The following is a 16,312-nucleotide window of genomic DNA, read 5'->3' as shown; positions in this document are numbered from 1 at the left end:
TTTTTTTTAATATTTGATCATGACTTCTTGTTGTCGCTTCAAGTTCAAAAGAGAGGAATGAAGCCCAAACTGTTAAAACCTTGATTCTTTTGCAGTGATTTTAATTTCTTCTTACATTTTATTATTATTTTGTTATGAACCATCAGATCAGCCTTAACTAGTTATTTATTCATTAACTGAGCCTGACAGCTGAGAGAAATACATCCAGCTTTCATCATGGATGCTGTGTCATGGTAGCTATTTAACACTGTTTAGTTGTTCATTTTTTACTGTAAATGGTAAATGGTCAGTATTTCTATAGCACTTTACTGTACCTGGAATGGTACCCAAAGCGTTTTACATTATACATCACATTCACCCATTCACACACACATATTCACACACTAATGGCAGAAGCTGCAATGCAAGCCACTTAACCACGACCCATCAGGAGCAATTAGGGGTTCGGTGTCTTGCTCGACACCTCGACATGAACTCGACAGGCCAAGGATCAAACTGGCAACCCTCAGACTACAAGACGGCCATTCTACCCACTGAGCCATGGAAATTCCTCAGATTAGTTTCAACAGCAGTTTGTCTTATAACAGGATTATAAATCTGGTGGAATAAAGCAGAAATCCGATGATAACAGATATAAATTTTGAGGAATCAAAGTATTGGTTAAATAAAGAAACTGACCAAAACCGAGAGATCAACAAAGATTGGGCTTTTGAACTGGATTGTGTAATCTATGTGTAGATTCTGACAATCCTCCCAGCTGTGACTACATAGCTCATATTTATCCATCTAAACAGCCTGAAGCCAGGAGCTGCATGTAGTTTCCTCAGCTTGAGTTAAGCTTGTTCTAGGATAGGGATCAGATCTTGGCAGGAACACACACCCCTCCTATGTTTTTCTAACAGTTTATAGTAATTTTCTAAAGGCGGGTTTGCTCGCGTCTCACTTCTTCTCGCTACTCTCAGCTGTGTTCGATTGGCTCTGTCTCGTGTCTCTGCATGTTCACTTCTGCTTTAAACCAGAGGAAGCAAGCCTCGGCTCGCTTCATTTCTCCATCGTGACTGTTTCTTCAGGTTATTAAGACACGCAAAGAGATGATTTACTGTGTGACAGATAAAATCCCACAGATAAAGATAAACTCTTCTGCACATAGTTACATTATCAGAGCGTCAGCTTACAGTTAGACAGGAGTTTTCAGCCTCAGTATGGGATAACCTGATAAATAAGAGGTGGAGGTGAAGTTACTGTACAAGTGCACAAAAATATTATAGAAATCAGAGCTCTTTTCATATCTGCTCAAAATATGGAAAATTATTCCACATTTTCATTTCCCTGTTATGTTTCTTATTTATTTGTTTTGTTTGTTGTTATGGTTATCCATTATTCATTCATATTATTATCAATTTATTATAATTCAACCAAAAGAGGAAGACAACATGTCTTGACAGCCACCTCACAATGAGCATGAAAGCATAAATAAAATAAAGTAAAATAAAATAAAATAAAATAAAATCAGGTTAATAAATTGTGCAAAAATCCCTAAAATAAGGGGGAAATGATAACATTAATAATTAAAATTGATAGCAAAAATGGAATAGCAAATTATAAAAGACAGTAACAAGGATAAATGCAGATTACCTAAAATAATAATTCACTAAATATTTAGAATTTTTAATTAATGTCTAAATATTATGTTAACCCTCTATGCCCAGACCATTTCTTCAGGAAAGAAATCCTAAACAGACAAACCTGAAGTTCTTCTAGGGCCAACTAGAGACCAAAACTACTGTCTGTTACTCTGTCTAAGTAAACTGCTATAAAACAGAGGAGAAATATGACATTTCTACCTTCGCCTGTCTCTTTTTCCTTATCTGATGGAGGATAATGCCATGCTAACAATGATTCCTGCACACAGATGTCAATGATCACCTTCAGCTACTAAATCATTTCTAAACATTAATGTTTGCACTGAAATAAATTTTGGCTCCTGTTTTGTGAACATTAGAGTCCAAACTTTGAGCAGCGGTTGAAAATCAATCCCATCAACCAACCAATCAAAGCCCTATTTTATTTTATTTTATTTATTTATTTATTTATTGTACAGTAGGTTATCATATTTGCCATCTTTCACTCCTTATGAAGACAGATGGGCTTTAAGGGTTATATCAGTTTATTTACTGAATCATTCATTTTTCTTTTATTTCCTTAGGACCAACAGCAAGTCAAAATTTGAATAATAAACTTTGAAATCTCAATATCTGCCATATGGATTAGTATAAAAATGATGTTGGAAATTTTCACAGTTTTGAGACCATTTATCTTTAACTCTTCTAGTTTAAATACAGAAGAAGGCCACAGATCTAAACACTTATGATTCCAGATTTTTCTGGCATATCATGACACAATTAGTGCTGTCAAATTTAACGCGTTTATTTTGGAGATTAATATAAAAATTTAACGCATTAAAACATTAATAACGACATTAACGCAGTTTTGTTTTCTTTCTGTGGTGCTAAGGGAGTTTTTTCACAGTAGAAGAAGAAGAAGAAGAAGAAGACGAAGAAGAAGAAGAAAAAGAAAAAGAAAAAGAAAAAGAAGAAGAAGAAGAAGCTTTTTTTTTCACTTTCTGTGCTAGCATCCTCCAAACTGCGCTTTAGACAGTTGTTAAAATATGGGTAAAGATGACGACAAAGGACTTTTGGACGGAAACTTCCACTTCAAGAAGTTGCCAGATGGCACTTTAGATAAAACGAGAGTAATCTGCAGACTTTGCAAAGCCGAATTTAGTTACCATAGAAGTAGTTCATCTCTAACTTATCACCTAAAAGCAAAGCATCCAAGTGATTGTAATTCTACGGGACCTCGCCAAACAACACTGCTTGAGTGTGGTACTTGAGGCCGCATAACAAAACCCGTGAGTTAAAAAATAACCACTTCATTGGTTACCTGGATAGCTAAAAATTGTCGACCAGTTAACATAGTAGAGAATGACAGTCTGACAGAAGTCATTCGCGCTGCATCTGGAGATAGCTCTTATAATCCACCCTCCAGAGGAACAATCACGTTGAAACTGCACACTTTGTATGAGGACGAGACGGCACGGTGGACCATCATGTTTGTGCAAGCGAGTGATATCGCTCTAACAGGAGACCACTGGACTTCAGTGAACAACGATAATTACCTGGGCCTTACAGCACATTTTATTGATAACAACTGGACTCTGCAATCTGTTGCTCTAACTGTTAGGAAAAACTGAAGAACGACACTATGCTGAGGCTTGTGCTGACCATTTTTTAGAAGTTGCGAATGAATGGAACATCAAGGAGAAGTTGACTACCCTTGGCCCCGACAGCGCTCGTAATATGGATGTCCATCAGCTTGCTGGGTTCTTCAGATACAGATACCGAGGAAGAGGAGGAGTCTGTCGAGCATTGTCTGGATCGCTATAAAGCAGAGCCCAAAATGGAGATGGGAGGTTGTCCACTACAATGGTGGTTAAAGAGGGAAGGAGCACATCCCAGACTGGCGTCTGTTGCATGCAAGTATTTGTCAACCCCTGCAACTACAGTGCCTTGTGAGCGGTTGTTCTCACTCTCAGGCCATGTCATTCAAAAGAAGCGAGTTTCCTTGTCCCCTGATAATGTTAACAGATTGGTCTGCCTCAGTAACTGGCTCCGAGTAAAGAAGCAATAGCCGGCATGTAAGTGTAAGGAAGGGATATCACTAGTGAAAAATGTTCAACATTCTGCACTTTCAGCAACACTTCTCCATGTTCTATTATGTTTGCATTGCCTTTTTTTTATTTAAAGAAGAGCATGATTATGGGACACATACTGTAGTTAATCTCATTTATAAATTACAGTTATTTTCAGTTTGTATTGTAGTTTTTTATTCCTGCACTTTACCCTTTAGGCCTGGGAGCATTATTATTTCTATCAGCATATACAAGGAAGAAGACTATTAGTCACTGATGACGAGTGATTGTTACGTCACAGGAGATAAGCTGTTCAAGTTTACAGAATAATATTAAAAACAGACTTTGAATTCAATTGCACATTTTTTGTGTTAATTCTGCATGAACATAATTATTTTTGTTTGCAGTCTTCTGTTTTTAATTAAAAAAATGCAACAATATGTAATCATGATTAATCGCGATTAATAACAGAAAATTGTGAGATTAATTAGTTAATTTTTTTTTAATCAATTGACAGCCCTAGACACAATACCGTAAAACTGGTATGAAATATTGGTTCTTCCAAACTACAGGGACAGACATTAGAATGCTAGCATGCTAAAGCAAAAAATGCATGTTAGCATTGTTAGCACAGCCACTACATTCAGATTTCCTTCTCAGGTGATGCGTACCTTACTGAGCGTGTCTGCAGGGATGCCGTCCAGGCGCAGGGTCGCAGTATCATCATTCATTCTGGCCATCTCAACGAAGCTCTCACTGTTTGTCTCAGCGTTGCTCATCTAGGGAGAGAAAGTGAAAGTTCAGTACAGGTTAAGTAAAAGGTGAAGTTGTCTTCCTCTAATGGTAATGAGTGTTGTTGCTGTTAGCCACACAAGCTAATGGCAACGTTTGGTTTGATACAGACAATCCTACTTATGGGCTAGCATGAAATTTCTACTCTTTTATTTATTTATTTATTTGTTCATCTGTCTGTCTATCTATCTATCTATCTATCTATCTATCTATCTATCTATCTATCTATCTATCTATCTATCTATCTATCTATCTATCTATCTATCTATCTATCTATCTATCTATCTATCTTATGGATGAATCTGTTTAACTTTATCCACCAGAAGTGAGGCTTCTGTCAACATCTACCTGACTGCACTTAATCTACATTTGTCTTTTGTCACCCCCAGTAGCTTCATCACATGATGATTTTCACCAATGCATTGCTCTTGGTTTGGATATAAGATGCTACTTAAAACCGAGGATGCTTAATGGCTGTTTCCAGGATGCAACATCATAAAATCTTCCACAAGTTCAGCTCCAATCTCAAGGATTATTTATACAGTTTAGTGGCTATAAACATTTTCTGGCTCCACTAGGATATATTGATCCTGAAGATTCTTAATGACATAAGTTTTCAAACACTTGATGATTTTTAGAGAGAGTTTTTGTTTGGTTTGGAACAGAAACATGTTGAACAGGTTAGGTTAAAAAGTCCTGAACTTTTGGGACCTGAGTTATCCAGACAAATCTGTGTCCTTTCCTGCTGAATCCAAGTTTCCAGCTGCTCAACAGTCTGTTTTAGTTGAATTCTCATCTTCCTGATGCTCCATTTTCACTAGACGTCACCTCGATGGTAGCATATGTTTCCCCGAAACCCCAACATCCAGCTCTGCATCACACAGATGTCGTCCTCCATGGACACTGATGTCCTCTGTTACCAGAAAAATGTTGTGATCATGATCTTTCTTGTTTGGAACATAGATTCAGATGTTAGTTTTTAACCAAAAGCAGCTGAAATGTGGACCCATCCGTCCACAGGTCATCATCAGGTCCACTTTCTTTCTGTTCACCTGAGATGAACCGGTGTCCAGAAAACTCAGTTGTACTTCTGCACAAAGTTCTGATTATCTCTTCCTCCATGTGTAATCCAGTTTCCGATTCTGGTTCTGGATCCAGTGGTGGATTGTGTTGAGTGAAAATGGTTCTCTTGGTCCTCCTGAGTCCATCTGTTTGTATTGATTATGACGGCTTCTCCTTTCTACACTGAAATTTCCTAAGACGTCCTGTATCTTTCCCAACATTCTGCTCTGTAGATGCTGAAAGACCAAGGTTCTTTACTGTCTGTCACAGAAAAATTTCTTGATGATTCTCTGATGAAGTTTCAACCAAAGTGGGAAAAACTAAGCCTTTGGTGGATGCTGCTTTTATACCTAATCTTGGCACCCTCACCTGTTAATTTGCTGATTGGAGAATCTTCTACAACCAGGTTTCTTTTTATTCTCTTTTGCTTGTCCCTAGGTTTGTTTATATTTTCTAAATAGAATAAAACTTTTCATTGAAGACTGTTATTTGTTCATGTTAGACGATGGTTAAAGAATTTAACAAATTAAACGTTCTACTTAAAAAAAATTGTCAACTTTATAGAAATCAGACATTTCCTTTTTACTGACTCATATATTATTTTTCCTTTTACATTAAAGTAATTCTGTGCCATTAAAAGTATCAGAGTTAGCTTTGAGCAGTTTATTAAACTACCAAAAAATCTGCAGGCAATGATGTGTCCAAGTCATCTCAAGGCAATTTTAAAGATAAAATCTCGCTCAGTTTAATCCAGTTACAGTAATCCTGGAAGGTTAAAAAGAATGATGTAAAATCCAGTTTAGTCAGATTCAGAATAATTGTTTTCATTTAACTGTAATTCATAAAAAAAATACTGTCTAGCAAAGGAAACTACTGGATTTAATTTAACTCTTCTATAATTAAATCAGGTGTAGAAAGGATTAAGGGGACTTTTCAGGTTTTAGATATTTTTATTATTATTATTTTAAACCCTTAAGTTCTAGTCATGAAACTCTGAAAATTCCCTTAAGGTTGTGAAATGAGTGACATCCTGCAGATGACAGCAGCCTCTATTACAGGAAAGGAGCACCTGAGCTGAGGCTGGGGTTACTGGAGACTACTCATCACTGAGATCCACCTCCACCCATAAACACCTTCAACACGTATTGTAAATTCTCACACGCATACTCTCAGTACCGGATGGGAGGCGCAAAATGAAACTTTCATTTAAGGTGAAGTTTATCCTTTACATACCTTCAGCTTAATCTAGCATAACAAGTTTATCCTGAAACTCACCTGTAACCTCCAACTGGTCCTCGCCCAACACAAAGCACCCCAGCTCCGTCCCAACCCACCAGACGACTGCAGGGGACAGAAGCACCCTCCTTAAGGAGGCACCGCCAAGATGACCATACCCTTGATCATCATGACCACACTGATAATCTTTGGTGGCAGGTTGCAAACATGTCAGCCCATAACACTGATAAATGACAGCTGCTATGTTTGTGGACTGGTGCCACATGCCACACCCTCTCAGACAGTTTTCATTAACAGAAAGTTCAGTTTCCATGTTCATCATTATGTTCAAGAGGATACATCTCCACATGATGATGCTGGTGATTTGGAGTTGTTTGAGTGCGGTGCTTTCATATCGGACTCCCATTTACCACCCTTTTCTCACTATCTTATGAAAATAGGGTAGGAATCCCACTATCTTGTGAAGACAAGGTAGGTCACTATTCTGCGAAAGCAGGGTAAGTCACTATTCTACTGAGGTAGGGTAGGTTAGTCCGGCACTGAAGTAAAAACTTCGGTGGAAATAAGAGGCTTTTTAGTAATTTTTGTGCCTGAGTGTGGACTACTCGAAGTGAGAAAAAACCAGCAGGAGATGTCCTAGTTGCAAAATGGGAAACACAGCTGGTAAGGAGAAGGAAGGTGAATGGGACCCCCTAATATGTAACAAAGTGCATAAATATAAGTAATACAATAAATACATAAATAAGTCAAATAGGTGCACCGTATAAAATAAATAAAAAAGAAAGAAATATATAATAAATAAAATAAGTGAATTATTGAAGCATAAAAGGAAAGAATAATGAAACCAAATAAGATAACAAAAAAGGGGTCAAAGCAGAGAGTGTGTGAGTGTGTGTGTGGCTGGAGATTCTCTCACATTCCGAAGCAGCGGAGAGAGAGGACACCTTGCTGGTAATAACGAAGCTCTGTCTAACAGTTTAAGTAGGATATGAGAAATCTCATGAAGAAATAAAATGGGTACTTTTAACAGTAAAAACTAAATTAGAAGGAGATGCTAAAATTTACGCCTGGAAAAGATCCAGATAATGTCAAATGATCTGATCAGGCTGAGGAAATGTTTTGCTCTGCTCCAGAATACTTAATACACACAAGGACACTTTCGGGTTGTAAAAGCTGGTTGTCTGTTTGGAAAGAAAAATAGGAGTCTCAGCTGACTTGTATTTGCATTTATAAAATATTTTCATAAGAATTTCATTCCTTTCTTATGGACACCTTCATCACAATGCTTTGATTTTACTGGATTCTTTCTTCTTAATTTGTGTTTAAAAATGACTGAATATCAGTCATTTCTTTTTTCTGCAAATTTAACTGACCTGGTTGGTCAACAATTGGACACACACATACATACCAACACACACACAAGCTCACAGTATATATATATATATTCTTTTAAACTTGTCAAACGTGAACAATTTTTACCTTAAAGGAAATGAGATCTGTCAAATCTGAACAACACTCTGCTTGCAATGAAGAATGCTTTTTGCTTGTACACACACATACATGGGGAATTTATTTTTAGCACAATCAAATCTCTGAGAGAAAACACTTGCAACTTTCCTCAGACACATACATACAGTATATAGGATAAATATTAACCCTGTTTTCCTTTTTCTTCTTTTCTTCCTCCCTCCATCCCCGTCTCTGTCGGAGACACCCTCTCCTGAAGCTCACAGGCTGCACACCTGACCCGACTCAGTTCTTCCGCCAGGATAAAAGTCAGCAGAGACCCACTGATAGATACAAAAATAAAAAACATTCTATCACCACCATGTCCTACGAACTGATACTGATGCCCACCCCTACCAGCTCCACCTGATGCTCTATATGATTCAAGAAACAAAGACGATACTCCAGCATTTACCACCAGAGAGTTCCTCTGCTTCTAGTCTCAAAGTGACTGAAACCAGATGTTTGATGGACGTGAAAACATCTGCCTTTGGATGGTAGAACACCATCCTCCACAACGCTCCTGATCATGTGTTTATTCAGAGGACAAACCAGAACAAGAGCTCTTCAACCAGCTCCAAGGTGGCGTGGCCGCTGGGCTCTGAGGGGCGAACAGAGAGGTGGGTGCTGGGGGCCCGAGGTTGGAAAACCATCTGGCTCTACTGACCAGAGAGAGAACATCCATGTGGTGAAAAGGGTTATTGGCCATAAAATCAAAAGGCGGTTTGCCATCTGACTGATCCACGGCAGAGCTGACTCGGAGAGGGAAACAGTCACGCGACCAGTTAACACAATGATGGTGAGATTGTTCTGATTTCATACCACAAACAATTAATGATTTGATTCAAAACCCTATATTGAAGTTAAACAGATCTACATCTTTTTATGGAAAGAAAGTGCTAAAGAGTAAACAGAAGAAAACTTCATTTCTAGACATTTCATACACATAAGACGAGTTCACAGCTGGAACAAGATACACATACATGTACACACATATTTACACGAACAAACACTCACGCTCACTGCAATGAAGTACCTGCTTGCTACTGACGACATGACAACATGACATGATGAGCTACTAACCCTGTCTTGTTTTGTTTTCATGATTTAGAAAGAACAGAACATGTTTAGCGAGCTGGTGGCAACAACCTTTCCTCAGTTATCCAACACTGATCGGCTCATTGTTTTTAACTGAAAGAGAAATGAGTAAAACGAGATGAAAATAATGTTTTCTTTATTTGATCCCTTCAGATGCATCCTAACGGTGACTCAGTGACACCTGAATTTATATTTTCTCCAGAGTTTCCCCGTCTAACCGCTGACCCAGGATCTGATAAGATGGTTTCTCTCTCATTCCTACAGCTGAAGCAGTGAGAGTGAGTAAAACCTTCCTGCCAGAGGTGGAAATGCCAACATACTGATCCTTATGTGCATTTATGTAAATACCGAACGGCAGTTTCCCTGCTTGGTTCTGTGCGGTGATGCAAACCGCAAACCCCCTGATTTCCTGAGAACTTTAAGTGTGTGCGTGATTTGCACCAAAACTGTTCATGTGTCTCTGGTTCCTACTTATTTTAATTTTTTTCACAAATGGCTTAAGTTAAGGTTTTAATACTCTTGGTACTGTTATCTATAATTTATATTGAACAAGACCTGAATCTGAAACAGCTTTTAAAGATACAATCTGAAGGCATAATAGATTTATTTTTCAGTCAAGCAAACTAAGAATCTGAAATCTGTCTGAAAACAGATGAATCAATAAATAAATTGCTTAGAGGGAACTTCCTAAGACCTAAAGAAAATGCAGCTGTATAAATGAAATTTAAATTAAATTAAAGGAGCTCCTGTTTTAACTGTCATCACACCTAACTGTATGCAAATTACTTTCAGTAAAACAAAGACAACCTTAAATGTTGAGGCAGATAAAATTACTTTTAGGTCATTGTTAGCTCTGCATTAAAAATAATCCCTGAGGTCAGCCCCGTGTGAGGTAGTCTACCCTCCACGTGGCAACATGAAGTGCACCATCCTTCTCATCACACTCCTCTTCACACTCCTCTTCTGGTACCTGGATCCAACTGGTCCTCGCCCAACACAACGCACCCCAGCTCCATCCCAACCCGCCAGACGACTGCAGGGGACAGACACACCCTCCTTAAGGAGGCACCGCCAAGATGACCATACCCTTGATCATCATGACCACACTGATAATCTTTGGTGGCAGGTTGCAAACATGTCAGCCCATAACCCTGATAAATGACAGCTGCTATGTTTGTGGACTGGTGCCACATGCCACACCCTCTCAGACAGTTTTCATTAACAGAAAGTTCAGTTTCCATGTTCATCATTATGTTCAAGAGGATACATCTCCACATGATGATGCTGGTGATTTGGAGTTGTTTGAGTAAATTTTCCTTTTTCTTTATGTGTGATTAATATGTTGCATTTTAATCAAAGGGGTGGATTGTAATGGAAAATTTTATACACATAACCCTTATATTCTGTAGTCTACACTTTGTATTATTAAAACCTTGACTTTTGTTTTACTGAATAGGAGAACAACATGTACCCAGATAATATTTAGTGAGCTCTCCTTTTCCTCTCACACCACTGATAACATTCTTTAGAAAACCTTGTACCAGGCTGTGCAGGGTTTAAAGACAGTGTACTGAGAATCTGCTTCAACGACCTTGAATGATATCATGCCATGCGAGTCTATATTAACCAAGCCTGTGTGTATCTCTGCGGACTCACTCAGCCAAAGCTGTTTGACTGTGTGACTCCCATTGCTGATCAGCTCTTAATAAAAAATACTTTGTTTGATTCTCACTTAGTGTGTGATCTTTGATAATAAAATTCCACTACAATCTGGCGTTGTCGAGCCGGACATGACCGGAGGACCACAACCCGTGATTGCTCATCCTGAAGGATACTGCAGCCCCTGGGTCAGCCTTAACCGTCAGGGGACGGCGGAGGGACTCCGTTCGGGCATCACTGATATCCAGAACGAAGCCTGCGTGTGGAGCAGCACCCAAATCACACATGGTGAGAAGCTTTCATATCGGACTCCCATTTACTATGATCATGTGACATGCAAGACAGAAGGAATATACCATGGCTGGGTTTCATAAATCATTTTATTGTCTAAAACTCTCAGATTTGAAAATAAATAGCATCTTTAAATTGGCCCAGTGAATTGTATCAAATCCAATATTTTGACTGGAAGATATCAAAGTATCAACCCCAAAGTATTGATACTCTGGGGCAAAACAAGCTCAGGGATCTCATTTATAAAACTGCATAGCAAAGCAAACTACAGGCAGCATCCGCAGGGAAAGCAGGAAATGCAGCGCACAAAATCTTTCAGATTTATAAAAGTGTGCGCACCCACATCCTACGCCTGTTTCCTTTTATAAATCAGAATCCACTCTAAAGTAGGTGCAAGTGAGGGAGCGCCTTGCCCCGCCCACATGGTGGCTATAAATGGCCAGCTGAACACCTATAATAAATATACAACACATCATTTCCATGATGGCTCGGGAGGGAAAAAGAGGGAAAAAGCGGATTTTTTCGGAACGTGAGACTGAGATCCTGATGGACCACATCGAAAAACTAGAAAAGGTTTTATTTGTTGGAGACGGCATGGTCAGTCTTGTGTCAGAAAGGCAGAATGGTGGCAGCAGGTGGCAGATGCTGTCATTGCAGTGTCAGAAGGCAAAACACGCCAGAGGCATCAGAACATGCGGCCAGATATCTCAGTTCGAATCCCCCAGGGGTAAACAGTAACACCTTCCAGTTGGAGCCTTAGGCAAGACGCTACAGCACACAGTACATCATTTTGGAGAAAAGCGTCTGCTAAATGATGGTAATGTAGTCTTTTGTTTTAATGTATAAAATAAATATGTACAGATACAGCTGAGATTGGTAACAGTTTATTTAGTGTTAAATAATATTTCTTTATAGTTCCTGGGTGTTCCAACTGGGTGGGCGGTGCTGCAGCTGTGGCTGGAGCAGGTGAGGCTAGAGACTCCACACAGCACTGCAACAGCCATGTCCTCAGAGGAAGTCCTGCAGGTGCAGGGGGACACCATCTGCTATTAACTAGGCAGACGTCTCTACTGTCTGTGTCACTTGAAATTAGGACAACAATAAAAAGCATTGTGTATGAATGAATGAATGAATGAATAAATAAATTAATTAAAAAAATTAAATCCACCTCTTGTGTGTTTCATAAGTGTTGCATCACTTCTAGACGCTCCAGTCTGTCCCAATCTGCTGGATCTCAGAATAAATGACCACAGCTTACTTCTCACATTTTCTTTTACTGACTGGTACATGTTGGCAGCAGGCTCTCCACCTCATCATTTCCTTGATTTTATTCTGTACCGTTGGTGTCGAAGTTTCCCATTTTCCCAGATTTTGTGCGTATGCCATGGTCAGAGTTTACGTGGAGGTAAGAACATTCTCCCACCAAGTTTGGTTTTTATAAATCCCAAAAGTTGACTTTAATTTGTGTACACTGGTTTTTGTACTTTATGCATGAGGCCCCAGGTTACTGTAAAGCTGAAGGTAAGCAGTCACAGATTGTGGATGATTGGATGAAACAGATTTTCAGAGATGAACCATAAATCAATTGTTCAATGAGATGATGATGCTGCAACTTTGGTTTGGTTGTGGTCCAATGAAACAGAGAGATGAGTGTGAGGAAAAGTGGGTCAATGATGATCTGGGATTTATATCAGGTGGAGGACCAGGGATGGTATGTATCACCTCTGCAGGAAATGTTCAAGTGGACTCTGACATTAAGGTCATTTTCTCATTTCATCAATCAAAAGGAGGTTTGATAAAAGATGAGCTCATTTCTCAGAATGATGATGCAGAACAAAGAGCATTCTAGACTTTTCTTCAGGAAACACAGATCAACTCAATGACATGACCAGCAAAGATCCCAGATGTCAGTCTGAGCTCTGATTTACAGAGCGAATCCTAAAATAAACCCTCCATGACAAGAACCCATCCTGCAGAGCTGATCTGAACCAGACTGATGAAGAATAAATCCAGCAATATTTGATCAGTCATTACCAGATTATCTAAAAGGAAACAGTATGTTTTATAAAGCTAGGGTCTTCAGATATTAAATCATTGTTTTTGTGTCATATTATTGATTTTGTTGAGAAGGAAAATAAAAACCAGAAGAACTGGTTCCATTTGAGCTGCACAGCTGCTATGACTGCAGGCTACTCTAAGCTGGCTAATTGTATACTAGACAAGTGTGTTAGTGAGTGTATGTGTGTGTAAGTTTGTGCAAAATATATGTAATGAATTGTGTGTTATGACAGATGTAATCATGCAATTGCAGCCGAAACCCTTCAAGGATCAGAAACAGACAAAAGCCCATTTATTCTCCCTTTATGCATGTAAATAGGCGAGTTTGTGTCAAATGCCACTGCCTTCATACAGTAAATCCCTCAGAGGGCAGAGCAGAGTTCAGAGTTTTCCTCCGAGTTCAGACCTCAGTTTCAAACAACAGCCAACACAGTGACAGTAGACAAAATCACGATGCTGTGCATTCTCAGAAAGGTTTACAGATGTTTACAGATGTTGCATAGATTGTGGAGCCCTTAGATTTAAAATAAATCTAAAGGGCCCCACACTGCTGCAGTTCAACTGGCTGCAAGATGTTTAGCTTATTGTCAGGTGTAGTTGTGGAGAGCAGACCTTTTACAACATGATAAACAGAATCAACAATAAATAATGATTTATTTTTCCACTGTAGGTTCCAGTACGGTTTTATTGAGTCCTGGGAAAATCTCACAAGCTGCACAGCAACATATAATAAAGTTGAATTGAGCTCCTGTTTACGCACCAATGTGTATTATTCTGAATTGGGTGCAAAACATATTCTTTTATAAAAAATAAAAAAAAAAATCAAGTCAAAACTTGTATTAAAACATTCACATCTTTTTAAATATGAACACCTTTATGTAAACTGTCAGACTTGTGTGAAAAATCTGTTGTGTGTTGTCTCTTATTTATCCTGATCTTCCTCTTTTTCCTCATCCTCACCATCACTGTCCTCTAACAGCCGGGACTGAAGCGCCAGCCTCTGTGCTACAGCAGTTACCATGGCCGCGCCTTTCCCACTGCCATCTTCCGACACAAGGAAGGTGACGTCACACTTTGGGGCGAGGAGGCGCATCATGGCCTGGAGCTCATCACTGAAACTGGAAGGAGGAAGAGAAAACATAAGAGGAAGGTGGTGACAGGTCCAACGAGGCAGCAGCCCCATCTTACAGAAGTGACACATTTCAAACTAAAGACAACACATTATGCTCTGTAAATATCCGAATTAGGAGTACATGACGATTCCTGGTTTTTAGCCAATGTCTGGTCAGTAGATGATGTTAGTTCACTTCTCTTCCTTTAAGTGTAGTATTTTGGAACACCCTGAGCAGAAAAGCCGTAATTTTGCATGGCAATCTTTTTTTTTATCCTATTGTGTTTGTGAATAAATATACTGAGCTGTACTGGGTATATGTAGTAGTGAAAATCTCCAAACTGGAATAAAACCTTCTCCTTGAAGAAGCCCTGTGTGATAAAAGACACCAAGACAAAGAACTCTCTCTTTTAGCTCTTCCTGGAAAAAAGACATCCCCAAGATGTAGAGTCCTCTTTTTTTTATCACTGATGACCATCTTTGGATCATTCTCTTACAGAGCTGGCACTCATTATATCATCCACTCCTTTGTGTGTGTGATGCTAAGCTGCACTGCATGAAGCCCGATGCAAAATTTTAAATCATGGTCATGCAGGCCCAGAGGCTGTAAAACTTTTTGACTTCTTGACCCATAGCTGAACTTTGACAGAAAACCCTCGCACCTGAGATGACATCATCTCAAAGGTAGCTACTAGCTTCCCCAACTAGCCTTTAGCATTCCCATAATAATCTCTATCATTGCAAGGCTAGCTACTAGCATTTATGGATGAACCACTAGCTAGATTATCTCTAAGATGATCAGTAGCATACCAAGGCTAACTACTAGCATCCATGGGCTAAGAGTTAAGCATGCAGTAATCTTTTCTCTTTTAAAGTAGTTTTTATGGTCATTGAAGTGTGGAAATGTGTTGTACCAGGACTGAATATCAAACACTGGAGAGTATTTTTAAAGGTCCCATATTATGCAAAATTCACTTTCTAAAGGTTTTCTAACAGTCATATGTGTCCTCATAGCCTGTGTATGAGGCCCAAAAATGAGAAAATTCTGTCTCCTCTCTCACTTGCTTGCCCCACTTTTTAGCGAACGTGTGCTCAAACAGGCAAGTCTGAGATCGCTCCCTTTGTGAAATCACAATAGGAAAAACCACTTCCTTGGTTAGTGGATGTTGCCACTGACCAATGTAGTTTTCCCCTCCTCACACACATTTTTTAAAACAGTAAACTGGTGTTTTACTTGACATTTTAATCTTATACCCATATAGATTTATTTTAATTTTCCTGGTGTTTTTTACTCTTACTTGGGATGCTTTCTGTATACAGTCCCATCCACCCCCACTGTGGTCTCCAGATGGTCCAGCCCACGGTTGACACGGATACGGTTGGCAATGGTTGCCAGGGCAGCAGCGCAGAGGCGGGCAGAACGTGAAGAAACCGTATCACAGACCAGACGCACCACGCGTGCATCAACTGAATCCCAGTCCAGATCCAACTCGGTGAGAATCTTCTTAGCAGTTTCCAGACCAGTGTCCTCCCTGAGACACACACAGAAAATCAAGGATGAGTTATTAAAAAGCACACAGACACTATTAAACAAAAGACAGGGTCACTCACTCCTCGATCTCAGAGATGAACTTTGTCTCAAATTTTCCTGGAGTTAGCAACGCCTCCGATGCTTTTCCTTTAAACAGCAGCTTGTCCTCAGTCAGTCTCACCAGCACCAGCCGAACGATTTCCCCCAAATACATGCCGCTGATCATCTTCTCAAATCTACAAGATGTCACAGATGATTGGGACTAAACATAAATATG

At 39.3% G+C, this 16,312-nt stretch overlaps 1 protein-coding gene across 2 annotated transcripts in view; it reads right to left on the bottom strand.

Moving 5' to 3' along the window:
• LOC121654936 (hexokinase-2-like) overlaps nucleotides 1-16,312 on the bottom strand; it is a 51,382-nt gene that overhangs the window by 12,829 nt on the left and 22,241 nt on the right. The window contains exons 9-12 of one of the 2 annotated variants that reach the window (XM_042009311.1): nucleotides 16,116-16,271; nucleotides 15,803-16,036; nucleotides 14,371-14,511; nucleotides 9,324-9,330 (exon numbers count right to left, since the gene is read on the bottom strand). In XM_042009311.1, coding sequence (XP_041865245.1) covers nucleotides 9,324-9,330; nucleotides 14,371-14,511; nucleotides 15,803-16,036; nucleotides 16,116-16,271 — 538 coding nt within the window. Of the gene's footprint in view, nucleotides 1-4,362; nucleotides 4,471-6,820; nucleotides 6,953-9,323; nucleotides 9,331-14,370; nucleotides 14,512-15,802; nucleotides 16,037-16,115; nucleotides 16,272-16,312 lie in introns of those variants that run through there. The other variant, XM_042009310.1, reaches the window with a different exon arrangement.

The sequence above is a fragment of the Melanotaenia boesemani genome, chromosome 15 (genome assembly GCF_017639745.1).
Source record: "Melanotaenia boesemani isolate fMelBoe1 chromosome 15, fMelBoe1.pri, whole genome shotgun sequence".
Classification (NCBI taxonomy): Eukaryota; Metazoa; Chordata; class Actinopteri; order Atheriniformes; family Melanotaeniidae; genus Melanotaenia; species Melanotaenia boesemani.
The sequence above is the reverse complement of the archived record's forward strand: the minus strand, read 5'-3'. Positions and strand labels throughout refer to the sequence as shown.